General features: G+C 48.8%; 1 protein-coding gene across 2 annotated transcripts; it reads left to right on the top strand.

Moving 5' to 3' along the window:
- The first annotated feature begins 6,433 nt into the window (after positions 1-6,433).
- On the top strand, positions 6,434-10,570 carry odc1 (ornithine decarboxylase 1). Of its 2 annotated transcripts, none has more exons than XM_089004983.1 (11): positions 6,434-6,591; positions 7,341-7,474; positions 7,591-7,718; positions 7,802-7,975; positions 8,056-8,228; positions 8,330-8,546; positions 8,894-8,977; positions 9,118-9,280; positions 9,371-9,483; positions 9,553-9,767; positions 9,849-10,570. In XM_089004983.1, the coding sequence occupies exons 3-11, from the start codon at positions 7,626-7,628 to the stop codon at positions 9,982-9,984; spliced, it is 1,368 nt and encodes a 455-aa protein (XP_088861109.1). In that variant the 5' UTR covers positions 6,434-6,591; positions 7,341-7,474; positions 7,591-7,625; the 3' UTR covers positions 9,985-10,570. The 2 variants fall into 2 exon arrangements, with proteins under 2 accessions (XP_088861109.1, XP_088861108.1); XM_089004982.1 differs by having other exon boundaries at positions 9,368-9,483.
- Positions 10,571-18,451: the final 7,881 nt, after the last annotated feature.

The raw sequence follows: 18,451 nt of genomic DNA, 5'->3' as shown, positions 1-18,451 counted from the left end.
CTCATTTTAATGGTTTCCTATGGGAATTTTTTGAGGGGATACATACTTTTTGCCTTACACACTGTCTGGGAACCAATTAACTTCGTAAGCCAAGGTCTCACTGTATATCTTTGTAAGGGGTGTCAGTGTTGATAAAGTGAGAGCTAAAAATGGGTGAAACACAACTTTACACACTCATTCAGCCATAGCCGTGGCACTCACAGCAATACATGCTGATCTCTTTTTTGTGGGTGTCTTGGAATGACTGCAATGCTGTCTTCTCTGTGGTCTCGCAAAAGAGGTCATGTCCCAGGACCCCTTGCAGCAAATTAAGAAATTGACATTGAGAAGATCCAAACATTAGAATAGCTGATTCAGAGAGCAGCGGGAGTAAACAGTTCAACACAGACTTACTAATGTATCTAATTGCTGTGATCTTATGATTTGGACCAAACCATACCAAAGATCCGCTTGCAAATCAATTAGTGCTTAATTGTGGGCCCACTTCCTGTCTGGGCATCAGAGTTGCTTCAAAGTTCCTGCTTGTTTACAGTTATTGCTGCTGCCGTATTTGTTTTCAACAAGTGAAACGTATCAACCCACAAATGCCACAATATGTGACACACTATTTGGTACGCTTTGGAGCATGAATTGTTTCATCTTAACATTTTTGTTGGCCTTGATTTAATTTGTTTTCTTCCTTTACTCTTTTTTCCCCCAGCACTGTGGCACATATTTTCTCGACTCTCTAATTGCAGTTTTTTGGCTCATCTGCTTGCTTTAGTGTCTCCATTTAACTTTGACTTGTTTTTTAATCCATTGCTGAGTTGTATTGATCTTTGAAATTAATTATGTCTGCTCCTGGGCACGGTGGGTGACTGCTTGGGACCCATCTCACAGCAAAAAGACTTTAGGTTGTGTGGAGATTCCATGTTCTTTCCATGCAAGAGTGGGTTCACTCCATGTCCGCCAGTTTCCTCCCACATTCTTTACACATGCATGATATGTTCATGGAATATTTCAAATTATTCCCAAGTGTTATTGTGAGTGTGATTGGTTGTTTGTCTATTTCTGCCTTGTGATTGGCTAGCAACCAGTTCAGTTTACCCACCTATTCCCCGAAAACAGTTGACAGATGCTCCGGTATGCCACGACCGTCTTGACAATAAGTGGATCAGATAATGGACGGATGCATGCATGGGTTGGAGCACAGATTGTGGTTGTCGTGTGCCAGATGCACACTATTGACAGCTTGCTATCTGAGTCATTGTGTGACCTCTCTTAATCTCATCACGCTGGTCAAGAGCCTTTACAGTTACGTGAGAATGAGTGCCTGAAACCCTGCTGTCAATCAGAGCTATCTGCAGGCTTGATTATGCCAGTAAATAAGCGAATCGCCCGGATTAACACACAAAGAGCAAATTGTCTTACATTTAACTATGATTGCAGTCATATCAGGATGGCGGATCATCAGTTGTATGACTTTTCCAACAGTTTAAGTCCAATTGTGGCAAAATGATTACCTACCAGACCTCTGCTCTGATAGGTCCATCCCCTAAGGTTGGGGGGAGCAAATGACTATTCCCTGAGGTTACACTGATTACTTCTATTGTCCTGACTGATTATGGTCTACGACTGATACCAGTGCGAAAGGGGCAATCAGGCCAGTCGTGGACCATAATCAGTCAGGACAATAGAATAAGTAATATGTGTAGCCTCAGGGAACAATCCTCTGCTCCCTCCAACATTAGAACAGGGACCTATCAGAGCAGGGTTCTGGCACCGCCACCTTTGGACAGCAGGGATATATATATATATATATATATATATATATATATATATATATATATATATATATATATATATATATATATATCAAGGTGATGCACTCTCCCCAATGCTGTTCTGCATAGGACTGAACCCCCTCAGCCAGATAATCGCCAAGACAGGCTATGGATACCGCCTCAGAAATGGAGCTACGATCAGTCACCTCCTCTACATGGATGACATAAAGCTGTATGCTAAGAGCGAAAGGGACATAGACTCCCTGATCCACACAACCAGGATCTACAGCAGTGATATTGGAATGTCATTTGGGCTGGAAAAATGTAGTCGGATGGTGACTAAGAGGGGCAAGGTAGTCCACACTGAAGGGGTCTCACTCCCTGAAGGAACAATAGCAGACATTGAAAACAGCTACAAGTACCTCGGTATACCACAGGCCAATGGCAACCTCGAACTAGCAACAAGGAAAGCGGCTACGACCAAATACCTCCAGCGGGTGAGCCAAGTCCTCAGAAGCCAGCTCAATGGCAAGAACAAGACCCGGGCAATAAACAGCTATGCCCTGCCAGTGATCAGATACCCTGCAGGAATAATAAGGTGGCCAAAGGAAGAGATTCAGACCACGGATGTTAAGACCCGAAAACTCCTCACCGTGCACGGAGGGTTCCATCCCAAGTCCAGCACCCTGAGACTGTACACAAGCCGTAAGGAAGGAGGCCGGGGACTAGTGAGTGTGAGAGCCACTGTCCAGGATGAAACATCCAAGCTCCATGAATACATCAAAGAGAAGGTGTTGCGTCACACGCGTGTATGATTTTGAAGTGCGCCTTTCAACCATTTCATGTCTTTCAATTCCTTGATCTCCTTGATGCGCGTCTCACCGTGACGCATAGCACACGCTTGAAAATGGTATAAAAGCAGCTGTCGCGGGACAGAGAGATTGGGCGAACCACGGGGCAGAATCATCTCAGACTCACGCCCGGCTCACGCCGGGCGTCGGACGGACATCACGGCACGACTTGCTCAACTCCACGCCACGATCAAGCTCTGCGCGTCACCTGCCTGGGAGATCTGACAACGAACCTACTTACAAATAAAGAGAAACATCAAACTCTTTATTGGCGAGCCAGCCAGGACGATTTTTTTCCCTCCTCCTCAGCCCAATCAACTCTCCAAATGGAAAGATCCAGATTTCCCAGCCGCCCGTGAACCCGGCATCTTCACAGCAAGACCCCTCAAGCCGAGCTCCCGATGGGCCGCCACCACCCGTGGGCGCCCCGACCCCACCGTGAAACCTGCCGCACCCTGATGGCCGACATCGTCCAATTCGCCTGGCGACTCTGCGACTAGCTGCATCGTATATGTCCACGATCGCACATCGTCGGACATCGCTTATGTCCACGATCGGACTTCGGGACGACGCTTCATGGCCGACACGGCCGCCGACGTCAGCGTTCTTCCTCAGCATCCTGCAGAGCGCCATGGCAGCGCGATCAACGCCACCGTCGCCGATGACCCGCCTGTCCGTGCCCGGCAGCATGGCCAACCCCACGCACCTTCGTCCTCACAATCCCTCATCGATTCTCCGATTTGACCGATCCCAGCCGAACAACTCACGGTGAGAAGACCTTCCGGCATCGACTCGACGGCCGCGAGGAAAGTTTCCATCGATCGACTCAAACTGGCAGTCGTAGGGCACTCTTTGCCGTGCTCCCGTACGACTTCAGGCACCACGAAACCTCCTCGGAAACCACCCCACCGACGCCTGCCATGCCCGGTGACCGTCATCTTGCCTGGCCTCACCATGTCGCAGAATTACTTTTGTTTTTGTTTCTTTTTCCTTCATCGCTTTCACCGACTTCGGATCCAGGAGGGGAGCCCTGTCGCGTCACACGCGTGTATGATTTTGAAGTGCGCCTTTCAACCATTTCATGTCTTTCAATTCCTTGATCTCCTTGATGCGCGTCTCACCGTGACGCATAGCACACGCTTGAAAATGGTATAAAAGCAGCTGTCGCGGGACAGAGAGATTGGGCGAACCACGGGGCAGAATCATCTCAGACTCACGCCCGGCTCACGCCGGGCGTCGGACGGACATCACGGCACGACTTGCTCAACTCCACGCCACGATCAAGCTCTGCGCGTCACCTGCCTGGGAGATCTGACAACGAACCTACTTACAAATAAAGAGAAACATCAAACTCTTTAAAGGCTCCAACGGATCATGTACTCAGAGAATGTCTCAGTCAATGGGGAACAGAGGATGAGGTGCTGGATGAGGAACAATCATGGGAAGAAAAGCCCCTACACGGGATGTACCACCGAACCATAGCAGAAGTGGCTGATCTCAATAAGTCCTATCAGTGGCTAGAGAGGGCTGGCCTAAATGACAGCAGAGGCACTCATCCTGGCTGCCCATGAGCAGGCCCTGAACACCAGAGCCATAGAGGCAGGGATATACCACACCAGACAAGACCCAAGGTGTAGGTTGTGCAAAGAGGCACCTGAGACAATCCAACACATAACTGCAGGGTGTAAGATGCTGGCAGGGAAAGCCTACATGGAGCGCCATAACCAGGTGGCTGGCATAGTCTACCGAAACATCTGTGCGGAGTATGGACTGGAAACCCCAAGGTCAAAATGGGAAACACCTCCCAAGGTGGTGGAGAATACCCGAGCAAAGATCCTGTGGGACTTCCAGATACGGACTGACAAGATGGTAATGGCCAACCAACCAGATATCGTGGTCATAGATAAAGGGGAAAGGAAAGCCGTTGTCGTAGATGTAGCGGTCCCGAGTGATGGAAACATCAGAAAGAAGGAACATGAGAAAATCGAGAAATACCAAGGGCTCAGAGAGGAGCTGCAGAGAGCCTGGAAGGTCAAGGTGACAGTCGTGCCTGTGGTGGTCGGAGCACTCGGGGCAGTGACCCCCAAACTCGACGAGTGGTTGCAACAGATCCCGGGAACAACATCGGACATCTCGGTCCAGAAAAGCGCAGTGCTGGGAACAGCACGGATACTGCGCAGAACCCTCAAGCTTCCTGGCCTCTGGTTAGTTGGGGTTCGGTGAGTCGATCTCAGGGGTTCGACAGAGCCTCCACGACACACTTCCTTTAATTGCGGAAACGGAACATTTCGTCTGGCCCCAGAGGTCATTTCGACTGTTATGTTCGTTTAGCATTCGGTAGAGCTCCGGACGAAACGGAGAAATACCACAGGAAATCGTGGTGGCAGTATAGAGAAGCGTACCAAATCGGAAACATGAATACAGAGAGAAGAAGAGACGCCAGACAGACTGCTGCTGCTTCCTCCATTCACAACTAATGAACAGGCTAGCCAGTAGCTATCAGCAATCAACGTGTGACTGTCGTAGTACGTCGTTTTTATATTTTATCCATACTAAACTACTACTACATACTACATACATACATACATACATACTAGTGCAGCGTGTTCTACCGGAAACAAATTCCTTGTGTGTCTACATACTTGGCAATAAAGATGATTCTGATTCTGATTCTGATTCTAACTGTCGGGCAAAAGAATAAAGCAGTCGGATGAATATGGACATAGATTCTCATGTATCATGGAACATGATGGGAGTGAGCGTCCTATCTGTATGATTTGCAACACCAAGTTGAGCAACTCTTGTCTAGCACCAGCAAAACTCAAGGAACACTCCTTCAAGCTGCATGGGGACGGGGAATACAAGACTTGCTGAATTCAAGGTGAAGAGAACTAGATTGGATGAAAGGCCCACTCTGCCTGCTCTTGGGTTTGTACCTGATAGCAAAGTATATGCATTGTGTTGGTTTTGTTATTTGAACAAGGTGATGTTCATGCACGGCTCATTTTGTGTAGCAGTAAAAAACATATCTATGTCTTGAATTTGAAAAAAAAAAAAACATTTTATTTTTCAATCAAGAGGGGTCCGGTGAATGCACATATGAAACTGGTGGGGTTCGGTACCTCCAACAAGGTTAATCAGAATCAGAATCAGAATCAGAATACCTTTATTCTTCCCGCAATGGGGAAATTTGCAATTTGGGGAAATTTGTTAAGAGCCACTTATATAGGGCCAGAGCTACAAGCAACATTTTAGTTCGCTGTCAAAGCCTCTTGGATGAGAAGCGAAACGTCCGACACCTTCAAAGAACTACAGATGATGGCTGAAGAAACCTTTTCATCGATTGTCAGAGAGGAAGTGAATCAAATAAAGGAGGTAAACTATACACTCTGCATATTCCTTCACTTCACATTAGAGCCACAACAATACACACATTAATTTATTACAGTTATTCTACAAACAGTAGGCACTGTGGATTGGGTGCGTGAGTACACTGTGTGCTGGATACTTGGGCTTTGCATCCAGTGACGTTGTCCTGTTGTGCCTAATGTTGATAAAAAAAGATTAATGGATTTACCTGTCCAGGCGAAAGAGGTGAAAATGTGCAAACTTCAAGAAAGTCAGAACAAAACACTGTTTAATCGTCAGAGTCTGCCAGAAGACAAAAATTGTTAATTCTTACATTGATTGCTAACGGTGTTTCTGTTTTTTCCGCCATGTCGATGGGGGCGGAGGTGGGGGTGGGGGTAAGTCCAAACCGGTTCTATCGTGGACGAGAGGCCGGTTTCAGCTAGCTCCGTTGCCGCAGCAACGAGCTCCTTATAAATGCAAGACGGGACAACCGCTGCTTCCACTTCAGTTGGAGCTCAGTAGGGGACGCCTGCTAGCCGTAGTCCAATTGCCTCAAAGAAAGCTTTTTTTCCACACCCCAGCGCTTCTGTCTCATGGACAAACTCTCTTTGTAAATGCTTTTTAAGGTAAGACATCCATTTTATTGGGGTGTGTACGTTTTTTTGGTCTTTTTTTTCTGGGCCTTGTGTTATCGAGGAATTTTAGCTAGCCGAACTCGTGAAAATGGCCTAAACAGCCGCCGTGTTGAAGTGTATTTTTTTATGAGACGCGTTTAACGTTGATAACCTGTTTGACTAAAAACAATTTATAAGTTTAGTATTTGTTACGATTTGTAAATTAGAGGCTTAATGTATCTAGTTAGTCGCCATCTGTGCGCACATTGCGAATGAGCCGCTTGGCGTCACTGTGATAATCATGACTTTTTTTTAATCTAGATTTCGTAAAACGTGCTCCACGAGTCACGCCTAAAATCAACTCTCGTGTTCATTCGACACTACCCGCCAGGCATAGAAAACGGAACCGGCTAAAATGACGTTTATGTAATTCGTTCACTTTCCATTTGTTGGATTTGATGTCGTTCATAAAAGACGAAAGAGTCTCTTGGCGATTGGAGGGAATCTCTCCAGGGCGGGGCCTTCCTTTCAGTGGTTTTTCCCTATTTATATATATATATTTATTTATTTATTTATTTGGGTCATGGTGTCAAGTTCTTATGATGCAATATACATTTTAATGCGACCTTGTGTAACTTTGTTCGCCTTATAGTATGACAATTAATACAGTGCATTTAAAACTTTATATTTTACAAAGACAAGTTGTATGTTCAGATGAGAAAATTCTGCCTACATTTTAATGTTCTTGCTTCACTGATCAGAATCATCACTCCAGGAGAACACACACAGTCTGCTCAACAGGCCCTGGCCTTGAGGCTTATTTAAAGGGGTTTAACTTTACTGGTGAGCCACCTTGGATCTCCTGCACCTGAGCAACAGACATAAATTCCATCTTGTAAGTTTCAAACTGGCAGTTTCCCTTCTGCCTTGATTTATTTTTTGTATTTTTTATTCCTCGTTTGGCAGAGCACAATGCTCAACACTGACTATTTTTGAATCACTCTCCTGTAGTTTTTGACTGCCCATTTAAATAACTTATTGCGACCATGAATACTGCCGAGTTCGATTTCTCTTTCTTGGAGGAGGGGTTTTCTGCCAAGGATATTGTGGAGCAGAAGATCAATGAGTCATCATTGACAGTAAGATCATGGATTGTCAACATGTACCCAATTTTACTAAGCTCTGATTGATCTGTGTCTAACCATTGTTCTCTATCTTTCAGGATGACAGGGATGCATTTTATGTGTGTGACCTGGGGGATGTTTTGAAGAAGCACTTGCGTTGGGCAAGGGCCCTTCCTCGTGTCTCGCCTTTCTATGCAGTCAAGTGCAACGACAGCCGGGCTATATTGATGACACTGGCCTCCTTGGGAACTGGCTTTGACTGTGCAAGCAAGGTGATTGTTGGAAACACGTGGCATGGTCTTAATAGCACAATTGAAAGCTAATGTTGTATTTATGTGCCCCCTACCCCCAGACTGAGATCCAGCTTATTCAGTCCCTGGGAGTAGATCCAAGCAGAATCATATATGCAAATCCATGCAAGCAGGTTTCTCAGATAAAGTATGCTTCGGCCCACGGGGTCCAGATGATGACCTTTGACAGTGAAATGGAACTCATGAAAGTGGCTCGCTGTCATAACAATGCCAAGTATGGCTTTTGTAAACGGTCTCGCTATTAAATATTTTGTGTAATTTGGTGTACCAGACCTTTATGAATTCCTTGTGTTTTTTTTTCTTGTTTTTTTTCAGGCTAGTGCTGCGCATTGCCACAGATGACTCAAAGGCTGTTTGCCGCCTGAGCATCAAATTTGGAGCCCAACTTAAAGCTTGTCGGGGCCTGCTGGAGAAGGCCATGGAATTGGGGCTGGATGTGATAGGCGTCAGCTTCCATGTTGGCAGTGGCTGCACTGATTCTGCGGCCTTCAAGCAGGCTATTGCAGATGCCCGCTGTGTTTTTGATATGGGGGTGAGTAACAAATCTGGAATGCAGTTACTACATATAACCGCAGAAATGAGAGAAAAGTGTTGGTGTGCAAGTGAAGGATATATTATTGGCTCATGCAGGTAGATGTCATCCATTGCTAATTTCCCCATTGTGGGACGAATAAAGGTTTTCTGATTCTGATTGCCATCATTTTTGCTATATGGGAGGTGTTTTCAGTTGTCTGGTCTACGCTGATACAGACAAGTTAAATGAATCTATCATTTTATGAACTGAGCTTTTTAAAAGACAGAAATGTTTAGTCTTTATGTGGTTTTGCTGATTCAGTCATTGTGCTTTTGTTCCTAATTTAAAAATAAACTGCTTATTAGCTTGATTTAGGCTTCTGCATGAACCTTTTGGACATTGGAGGTGGTTTCCCTGGTTCAGAAGATGTAGACCTCAAATTTGAAGAGGTATGTTTTTCCACTTTGTTAACGTTTGTATTCAAAGCTTGATTTTCCTCTTTCATAACTTTGCTGCTGTGAAATGTAAATTTCTCAATTGTGACACTAATAAAGGCTAATCAAAATTTTCCCATTTGCTCATACTGTAGATCACTGCAGTAATCAACCCAGCCCTAGATAAATGTTTCCCCGTTGACAGTGGTGTGAGGATCATTGCTGAACCTGGTCGATTTTATGTGGCCTCTGCTTACACTCTGGTTGTTAATATTATCGCCAAAAAGGTCCTTATAGATGACGATTCGGCCTCTGACGGTAAGGGCAGTTAAATTTTTATAAATGTAATTCTATTGTAATGCTATACTGTGGTGATTTTCTTTATCCTCCCCCCCTCGATTGCAGAAGAAGATGAAGGGATGATTGACAGGAGCCTCATGTACTATGTGAATGATGGCGTCTATGGGTCCTTCAACTGTATTCTGTATGACCACGCACATTGTTTGCCAACTTTACACAAGGTAAGCTGAAAACAAACTGGGCTAAGAGTAAGAATTTTTTAAAACTGTTCATCTGCTCTGCTTCCATAGAAGCCCATGCCAGATGAGGCAATGTATCGCTGCAGTATCTGGGGCCCAACATGTGATGGCCTTGATCGTATAGTGGAACAGTGTAACCTGCCAGACATGCACGTGGGCGACTGGCTGCTATTCGAGAACATGGGTGCCTACACCGTGGCCGCCTCTTCAACGTTCAATGGTTTCCAGAAGCCTGACATTCACAATGTCATTTCGCGTCCAGCCTGGTTGGTACACGTTATGCTAGCGTTTCGTTGAAGGCTTGCTGTGCAAAGACTAATTTCTTTTTCGGTCGCTTTTTGTTTTAGGCAACATGTGCAGCAGATCTGCATCCAGGGACTGCCAATCACCGCTGAGTCCTTCATGCTGGATGTTCCAGCCGGCTGTGGGAGAGAGAACAACTTGGAGATTACCTCCAAGTCTCCCCAAGCCCGTGTAGTTTAACAGGCGCTGTCATTGACAACAATAACACGCATCATTCGACTTGCGTAACAGATGCAGCTTTTTTATTTTTGTGAAAAATCTTGGCCAGTTAATTGGAAAAGGAAAACTGTATTCTGCATGCATTTCTGTATTCTATTTTGAAGCTAACCATTTTAGGTTAGCTGGTGGCTTAATGGTATCACTCAAGAAAGGCTGCTATGCTTTTCTTTAATTGTCTCCATTTCACAGAACCCTTAGTTTTTCAAGCAATTTTGTATTCCCTGGTTAGTCATTCAGTAATCTGTCATTACGAGAGAACGTGTTTCTATCAAACTCAATGCCGAAACTGTTTTTTTTTTCCCAATTCCTATGTGGTTTATGTCAACCTATGCTGTAGGTGGAACCCTGTTAAAAAGAAATCTTAATAGCCATTTATCCCCGTGGCCTCAAGACATTACTGCCTCTTTCCTCTCATTTAACTTAATTTTGTGGTTGTATCCTCAAAAGCAGAACGTGTGTTGTGAAAGAGATGGGATGCTTTCCTATGGAAACGTTTGAAAGTTTTGTATTTTGTTTTCTAAATAAAGGTTCAGAACTGAATGCTCAATGCTTATGGAAAAGTTCAACCTCCGACTCCTTGAATTATCATGAGCTGAGCATTTGCTCAGTGGTTGAATAGCTCAATCTCACGGTTCTTTTCTATGGCACATCCACCCACTTTAAACACAGATTATCCTAAACATCACTAATGGGGAGTAGCTGGAACCTATATCGGCTAACCTCTTATGTCAGCCTGTCCATCACCATAGCGAATCATAAGAGGCTCCGAAATGAAGTCCCATCTCAGCCTTGAATTCCACTGTGTACTGCACACCTGACACTCAACCCTTTACGGACGATTGGGTCAAATTCGGTACACTAAACACAAATGCTTATATGTGACGGGTGTCACAACAGTGACTGTCTTCATCTCCACGATGCTGCCGTATTAATGAAGACGAGACGCGTGAATGTGTCTTTTTATTTCTTTTATTTCTGCAACACAGTATGGCAGAAGGGATGGGTGAAGTCGCATGGGTTTCGTCTTGTGATTAACCTGAATCTCCTCGAGATTGTTCTCAAATGCAAAACATTGTAGATAACAAAACAGAATTAATAACGTGTGATCGTATAGTGGTTATTTACAGAAAAAGAGAATACAACACAAGTTCACTGTTATTTACAAGATGTCCCTGAACGCATCATGGGCGGAGACTCGGCAGAACACGCGGTGCGCTAGTAATGCCTGGCGCACAGTTCAACCCGCCACGGACACCCACGGGCAAATGAAACACGACACAAGAAACTAAATATTGTTCAATAAAAACGAAATGAAACAATTATTACCTGCAACACAGTATGGCAGAAGGGATGGGTGAAGTCGCATGGGTTTCGTCTTGTGATTAACTGCGCAATAGAAAAGCACATGTGCTCCAAAGTTCCACTCGACAAAACGTGAAGTAAATAATGACACAAAAAGTAATCTGGACTCGAAATGAATAAGGGAACTAATTAGATAACACTAGACAGTACAAAAGGGGAAACAAAATAAGATATCGTCATGAAAATGCGCGTTAATCGAGACCAACAGAAAATTGCGACTCACCCTGAATCTCCTCGAGATTGTTCTGGAAACTATGGGCGGGACATGGTGCCACACTGGTCGCCGTTGCGTCACTTCCTTCATAATTTAATAATCTAAGTGCACAACTCCGTTACATATAGATCAAAAAAATGAAAGGTAGCAGTTCAAGTGCCGATTGGAACTGATGCAGCACAAGTTACATGTCCCTTTAAAACAGGTTATCTGCAGCTTTGCCTTTAAGAGCGTCAGTGACATCATCTTGCGCAACACAACGTGCGCTCCTCGATCTTCATAGCTATTTTTCGTCATGGATCAAATAACACGTAAGTATATGTTGTGACGATTTTATGAGCTATTCAGAAGAGGTTTACCTTGATACTGAAATACATAAACTAACGCTAACTTGTTTATTTACCAATAAATATTAAAAATAAGTAGTGTCCCGAATTTGGAACATTCGGCGTGCTAACGCTATTTTCATGATGATATTGTTGATCCTGACTTCGTACCCGATGTGAATAATTGTAACTGAATGGTGCGTTTTACACAAATAGCTGTACCTCATAGCTTTGCATTCTCAATATAATTATTAAAACGGAGGTCCATATGTTTTTTTTGGTATCCTAAACAGAAATTAGAAAACTTTTCATTTTCATCATAATGTCTGGTACAAATTTAACATTTCCTATTTCCAAAAGACCGTGAAACATGGTAGGAGCAGGTACAACACTTACAAGTGTCATGAGCCAGTTGACAGCGGGGCGGGGCCTCCGTTCCCGCCGCTCGCCAGCTGCTGTCAATTCCCTCCTCATTAACTGTGGACATTTAAACCCGACGCTGGCATCCACCCAGCGTCGGAAGATACTTCGCCTTATGCCAAGCTAGTACGTGGAACTTGTTACCAGTACATTATTTGCTTCGCCCGAGGAATGATTTTAGCCACGAACGCGTTTGTTGTTTGCACCGCGTCGTAGGTTGTTTTGCACCCCCGTGTGCCACTTTATTTTCTTGGTTAGTGTGGTTGGGTGGATTGCCGCCACTCACCCACTAACATTGTCAGTTGTCATTTTGAGTTTGTTTCACGAGTTTTTACCGGGTCCGCGTATTTTCGGACCCGCGCTTTATGTTAATAAATCCTTTGCCGGTACCCACGCCTCTGTCCTGCTCTACGATCCACCGCCTATACCACACGTTCCTGCTCGCCAGCTGCCACTGTCGCCGCCGGAACGTGACAGAATCTTCCGACCAACATGGATCCTGCGGACAGTAACCGAATCTTCTCCGTCCTCGCTCAGCAGGCGGAGCAGCTCGGCCAAGTGGTGCCCGCCATCGCGGAGATCCGCCGCGACATCACCCGGTTAGCCCAACGGGTAGATAGACTTGAGGCCAGCGGCGCCTTCGTCGCGGGGGCCGTCCCTCCCCAAACTTTGAGCCGCGAACCCAACATCCCACATCCCGCCCGTTACGGAGGGGAGCCCGGGCGCTGCGCGCAATTCCTGCTGCAGTGCTCCATAGTTTTCGACCAGCAACCCTCCGTATACACCACGGACGCGGCCAAAGTGGCTTACGTCACCAGCCTGCTTGCCGGACCCGCAGCCGCTTGGGCGTTGGCCGTCTGGGAATCTCGGCCGGAGCTCCGAGCCTCCTTCCCGGACTCCGTCGCCGAGTTACGGCAGGTTTTCCATCTCCCGGTGAGTGGGCAGGCAGCGGAGTCCCAGCTGTGGATCTGCCAGCAGGGTAGCCGATCGGCGGCGGAGTATTCCGTCGCCTTCCGCGTCCTGGCTGCCGCCAGCGGGTACGGCGACCGTGCGCTGCGAGGGATGTTTCGGCGCGGGCTCAGCGCGGCGTTGAAAGACGAGCTGGCTACCCGCGACGAGTGCTCCAGCCTTCGCGAGCTGATCTCCCTCACGCTGCAGCTGGACAACCGGATGCGAGACAGGGCCCGGGAGCGGGCTGCCCAGGCTAATCTCGAGCCGCCAGCAGGGACCCGAGGGGGTGCCCGGACCTTTCCGCGTGGGGGGCACGCGGCCGTGGAGCCGATGGAGATGGGGGTCGAAAGGGCCGTTGAGCGGGCGCCGGAGCGACGCAACACCGGCCCGGCATGCCAGCTCTGCGGCAAGTTGGGTCATCGAGCCCCGGACTGTCCCAGTTGGGGGCTTCCCGGAAAGACCCCCAGTGACTGTAAGTTACCCCGTCCACACAAGCAACGGGTTCCCTTAAGGTCCGCGGGGGGGTTCACGTCGCGGAGACTGGAGCTGGATGCCGTTATACACGGTCCCACCAGGACAATGTCCGTTCGGGCCTTAGTGGACTCGGGGGCCGACGGCTGTTTTATAGACCCGCGCGTCGTGTCGGCGTTGGGGTGTCGGGTTGTTCAGCTGGGGGCGAGTCGGAGCATACTCGATCTCGACGGTCGGTTACTCGCCGAGGTTACGCAAGAAACCGTGCCGCTTCGACTCGTACTCTCGGGCAATCACGTGGAAAACCGGCGGTTTTTCGTGATGCGTTCACGCTCGGTTCCCATCGTGCTCGGGTTACCTTGGCTGGGGACCCACAATCCGGCCATTTCGTGGGACGGACCTACCATTCAGGGGTGGAGCCCCCTCTGCTACGCTCACTGCCTCCGGTCGGCCGCGGGTGGGCCGGCACCATCTCACAGCTACCCTAGGGAGGAGATTAGCCTAGAGGGGGTGCCGCCCTGTTACCACGACTTACGACAGGCGTTCAGCAAGGACCGCGCCCTGTCGTTACCACCGCACCGTCCCTATGATTGCGCCATTGACATTCAGCCCAACGCTCCGTTTCCCAGTTCTCGTCTGTACAACGTTTCCCAACCCGAACAACAGGCTCTCCGGGACTACATTGACTCTTCGCTCGCGGCCGGGCTCATTCGGCCATCAAGGTCACCTCTGGGAGCGGGGTTCTTTTTTATCACTAAAAAGGATAAATCGTTGCGTCCGTGCGTGGACTATCGGGGACTCAACGAAATAACTATAAAGAACAAATACCCGCTCCCACTGATTGACTCCGCCTTCGCGTCCCTCCAGGCCGCGACCATCTTCACTAGACTGGACCTCCGGAGCGCTTATCATCTTGTTCGGGTCAAAGAGGGGGATGAATGGAAGACCGCATTTAAGACACCTCTGGGACACTTCGAGTACTTGGTGATGCCGTTTGGTCTCACCAATGCACCCGCTGTGTTCCAGAACCTTATTAATGATGTCTTGAGGGATTTTCTGAATATTTTCTGTTTTGTGTATTTGGACGACATTTTAATTTTTTCTGAGTCCCTTGAGGCACATCGCCAGCACGTCCGGCTAGTTCTGCAGCGGCTGCTGCAGAATCGACTATACGTCAAAGCCGAGAAGTGTGAATTCCACACCTCCTCCTTATCCTTCCTGGGCTTCATCGTGGAGCGGGGGCAGATCCGGGCTGACCCAGCCAAGACCGAAGCGGTAGTAGAATGGCCCACACCCACCTCTCGCAAGCAGTTACAACGCTTCCTGGGGTTCGCCAACTTCTACCGCCGCTTCATCCGGGACTACAGCCGGAAAGCCCTCCCTCTCACCCAACTCACCTCCACTAAGACCCCGTTCAGGTGGACGAGAGAAGCGGACGCCGCGTTCCGGCTGCTGAGAGAGGCTTTCTCTCACCCCCCAGTTCTCCGCCATCCAGACCCCAACGGCGCGTTCATTGTGGAGGTAGACGCCTCGGACTCAGGCGTTGGGGCAGTACTCTCCCAACGCTCCTCAGTCGACCAGCAGCTCCACCCCTGCGCCTTCTTCTCCCGCCGCCTCAGCTCCGCCGAAGCCAACTACGACGTGGGCAACAGGGAGCTGCTCGCCGTCGTATTGGCTCTTCAGGAGTGGAGGCACTGGCTCGAAGGGGCGAAGGAGCCGTTCACCGTGCTTACGGACCATAAGAACTTGGCGGTCATCCGGGCCGCCAAGAGGCTGAACGCACGCCAGGCACGGTGGGCGCTCTTCTTAACACGCTTCTCCTTCACCCTAACCTACTGTCCAGGAACAAAGAACACCAAGCCCGACGCCCTCTCGCGGATCCACGAGCCAGCAGACAAGGAAGACCTTGCGGAACCCATCCTGCCCGGCCGCCAGATCATGGGGGCGCTCCAGTGGGAGGTCGAACGGAGGGTCATGGAATCATTAAAAGGTACCCCGACTCCCGATAAGTGTCCCACAGGCAGACTGTTCGTTCCCCAGTCGCTGCGCTCGGAGGTGCTCCAGTGGGGGCACGCATCCAAGGTGGCGTGTCACCCAGGGGTGAGCCGCACCGAGCACCTCGTCTCCCAGCGATTCTGGTGGCCGCGGCTCCGCGACGACGTGGCGGACTTTGTTAAGGCCTGCCCGGAGTGCGCCTGTGGCAAGGTCTCCCATCAGCCTCCGGCAGGACTGCTCCGCCCCCTACCTGTTCCCCCGCGCCCTTGGTCCCACATATCAGTGGATTTTATCACCGGCCTCCCCCCATCCCGTGGTAAGACGGTCATTCTCACAATAGTGGACCGGTTTTCTAAGTCGGCACACTTCGTGCCGTTGACCAAGTTACCGTCCGCCATTGAGACGGCGACACTATTGGTCAAACACGTCGTCCGTCTCCACGGGATCCCCACTGACATCGTGTCGGACCGAGGGCCCCAGTTCGTATCCCGGGTCTGGAAGCGTTTCTGCAGGTCCATGGGGGCGTCGGCCAGCCTGTCCTCCGGTTACCATCCACAGTCCAACGGCCAGACCGAGCGGAAGAACCAGGACCTGGAGGCGGCCCTGCGCTGCGTATGCCTTCATCGTCCCTCGGCCTGGTCCATCCATCTCCCGTGGGTGGAATATGCCCACAACACCCTGGTCTCCTCAGCCACAGGTCGGTCACCGTTTATGTCGGCTTATGGCTACCAGCCGCCGCTCTTTCCCACACAGGAAGGGGAGGTGGAGGTCCCGTCGATACAACACCATCTTCGGCGGGCCCATCGGGTATGGAGGGAGACCAGGGCAGCCCTATCACGCACGGCAGTCCGGAACCAAAGGGTCGCGGATCGCCGTCGCCGTTCCGCGCCAGCCTACCAGGTGGGCCAGAAGGTCTGGTTGTCCACAAGGGACCTACGGCTGGCCGGGACAACCCCCAAATTGGGTCCGCGTTTCGCGGGCCCCTTCACTGTGGAGGCCATCATTAACCCGGTCGCGGTCCGACTTCGGCTGCCCGCCTCCATGAAGATCCACCCGGTTTTCCATGTATCTCTCATCAAACCGGTGGAGTCCAGCCCCTTGGCCCCCCCTCTTGCCCAACCCCCCCCCCCGCGGATGGTGGATGGAGGACCGGCATACGCAGTGCGGGAGATCCTGGATTCACGCCGCAGGGGAAAGGGCATCCAGTACCTGGTCGACTGGGAGGGTTACGGACCGGAGGACCGTCAATGGGTTCCGCGAACCTGGATTCTGGACCCGTCGCTCCTGAGAGACTTCCACGAGGCTCACCCGTCGAAACCAGGTGGGCCGCCAGGAGGCGTCCGTTGAGGGGGGGGTACTGTCATGAGCCAGTTGACAGCGGGGCGGGGCCTCCGTTCCCGCCGCTCGCCAGCTGCTGTCAATTCCCTCCTCATTAACTGTGGACATTTAAACCCGACGCTGGCATCCACCCAGCGTCGGAAGATACTTCGCCTTATGCCAAGCTAGTACGTGGAACTTGTTACCAGTACATTATTTGCTTCGCCCGAGGAATGATTTTAGCCACGAACGCGTTTGTTGTTTGCACCGCGTCGTAGGTTGTTTTGCACCCCCGTGTGCCACTTTATTTTCTTGGTTAGTGTGGTTGGGTGGATTGCCGCCACTCACCCACTAACATTGTCAGTTGTCATTTTGAGTTTGTTTCACGAGTTTTTACCGGGTCCGCGTATTTTCGGACCCGCGCTTTATGTTAATAAATCCTTTGCCGGTACCCACGCCTCTGTCCTGCTCTACGATCCACCGCCTATACCACACGTTCCTGCTCGCCAGCTGCCACTGTCGCCGCCGGAACGTGACAACAAGTTTCTGTGAAAAAAAATGACAGGAAAAGCTAAAAGTATATTATTTGGGGCAAATCAAAGACAGCAGAATTACTTCTGAAGGCCTTGAGGACATTAGATTGGCATTTCAACTAAAATCATCTGAGAGAAAATTTGTAATCAGAAAATGTAGAAAGGATTGTTTTGAAGAACGTAATAGGTTGCATTTCCACTTGTGCCATGTAAGCTTTTTTCCCCCACCTAGTGGACAAAATATTCCCCACTACCATATGTGCATTTCACATTCTCAAATACAGTACACTGTACTGAGTACAGAGACTAGATGATAAAGCATCTGAAAGGACTGAAGTTCTGTTTGTGATATAATGTAAGGAAAGAGATGCCCGTTTCACGGTAAGATAAGAGCATTGACATCAAATGGTCAGTATAGTTTTTCCTTTTTTGAATGTTGCTGTGCCCATGTGTTTTTTTTTCTAAAATACTCATGTGCTGTATATCTTTCCAGATCCTGATGAGAATGAAATAGATGACCATGTTGATGAAGACATTTTGGCATCGGACACAGTCGTGACTGTTGCATTGATGAAGAAGCAGGTTTCTGATTGGCTGCCGTGCCGAGTATGTAAATTTCAACTGCAGGTAGCCTATGTCTGTGTGCTCGGCGACGGTAAACGTGTACTGTTTGCACGTGAAGGCGAGGGCGTCAGTGGAGAGTTTGTTGAGCGCGTGGTCAGGACAAACCATCTATGATTTTGCGGAATTTAACACAAGTAGGTATTATTGAGCTTGAATATTTTGTTGTGTAATATGTTTTGAATGTTGAAAGTGATTCCATTTTTCAATAAATGTTG

This window comes from Hippocampus bargibanti, linkage group LG09 (genome assembly GCF_051943395.1).
Source record: "Hippocampus bargibanti isolate YZ-2025 linkage group LG09, ASM5194339v1, whole genome shotgun sequence".
NCBI lineage: Eukaryota > Metazoa > Chordata > Actinopteri > Syngnathiformes > Syngnathidae > Hippocampus > Hippocampus bargibanti.
Note: the sequence above shows the minus strand (reverse complement) of the source record. Positions and strands in the feature narration are given on the sequence as shown.

Coding starts and splice junctions, on each gene's coding strand:
- odc1 (XM_089004982.1), top strand. CDS start 7,626: ATGAATACTGCCGAGTTCGATTTCTCTTTCTTGGAGGAGGGGTTTTCT. Junction 7,976..8,055: donor GCTTTGACTGTGCAAGCAAG/GTGATTGTTGGA, acceptor CCCTACCCCCAG/ACTGAGATCCAGCTTATTCA. Junction 8,547..8,893: donor GCTGTGTTTTTGATATGGGG/GTGAGTAACAAA, acceptor ACTGCTTATTAG/CTTGATTTAGGCTTCTGCAT.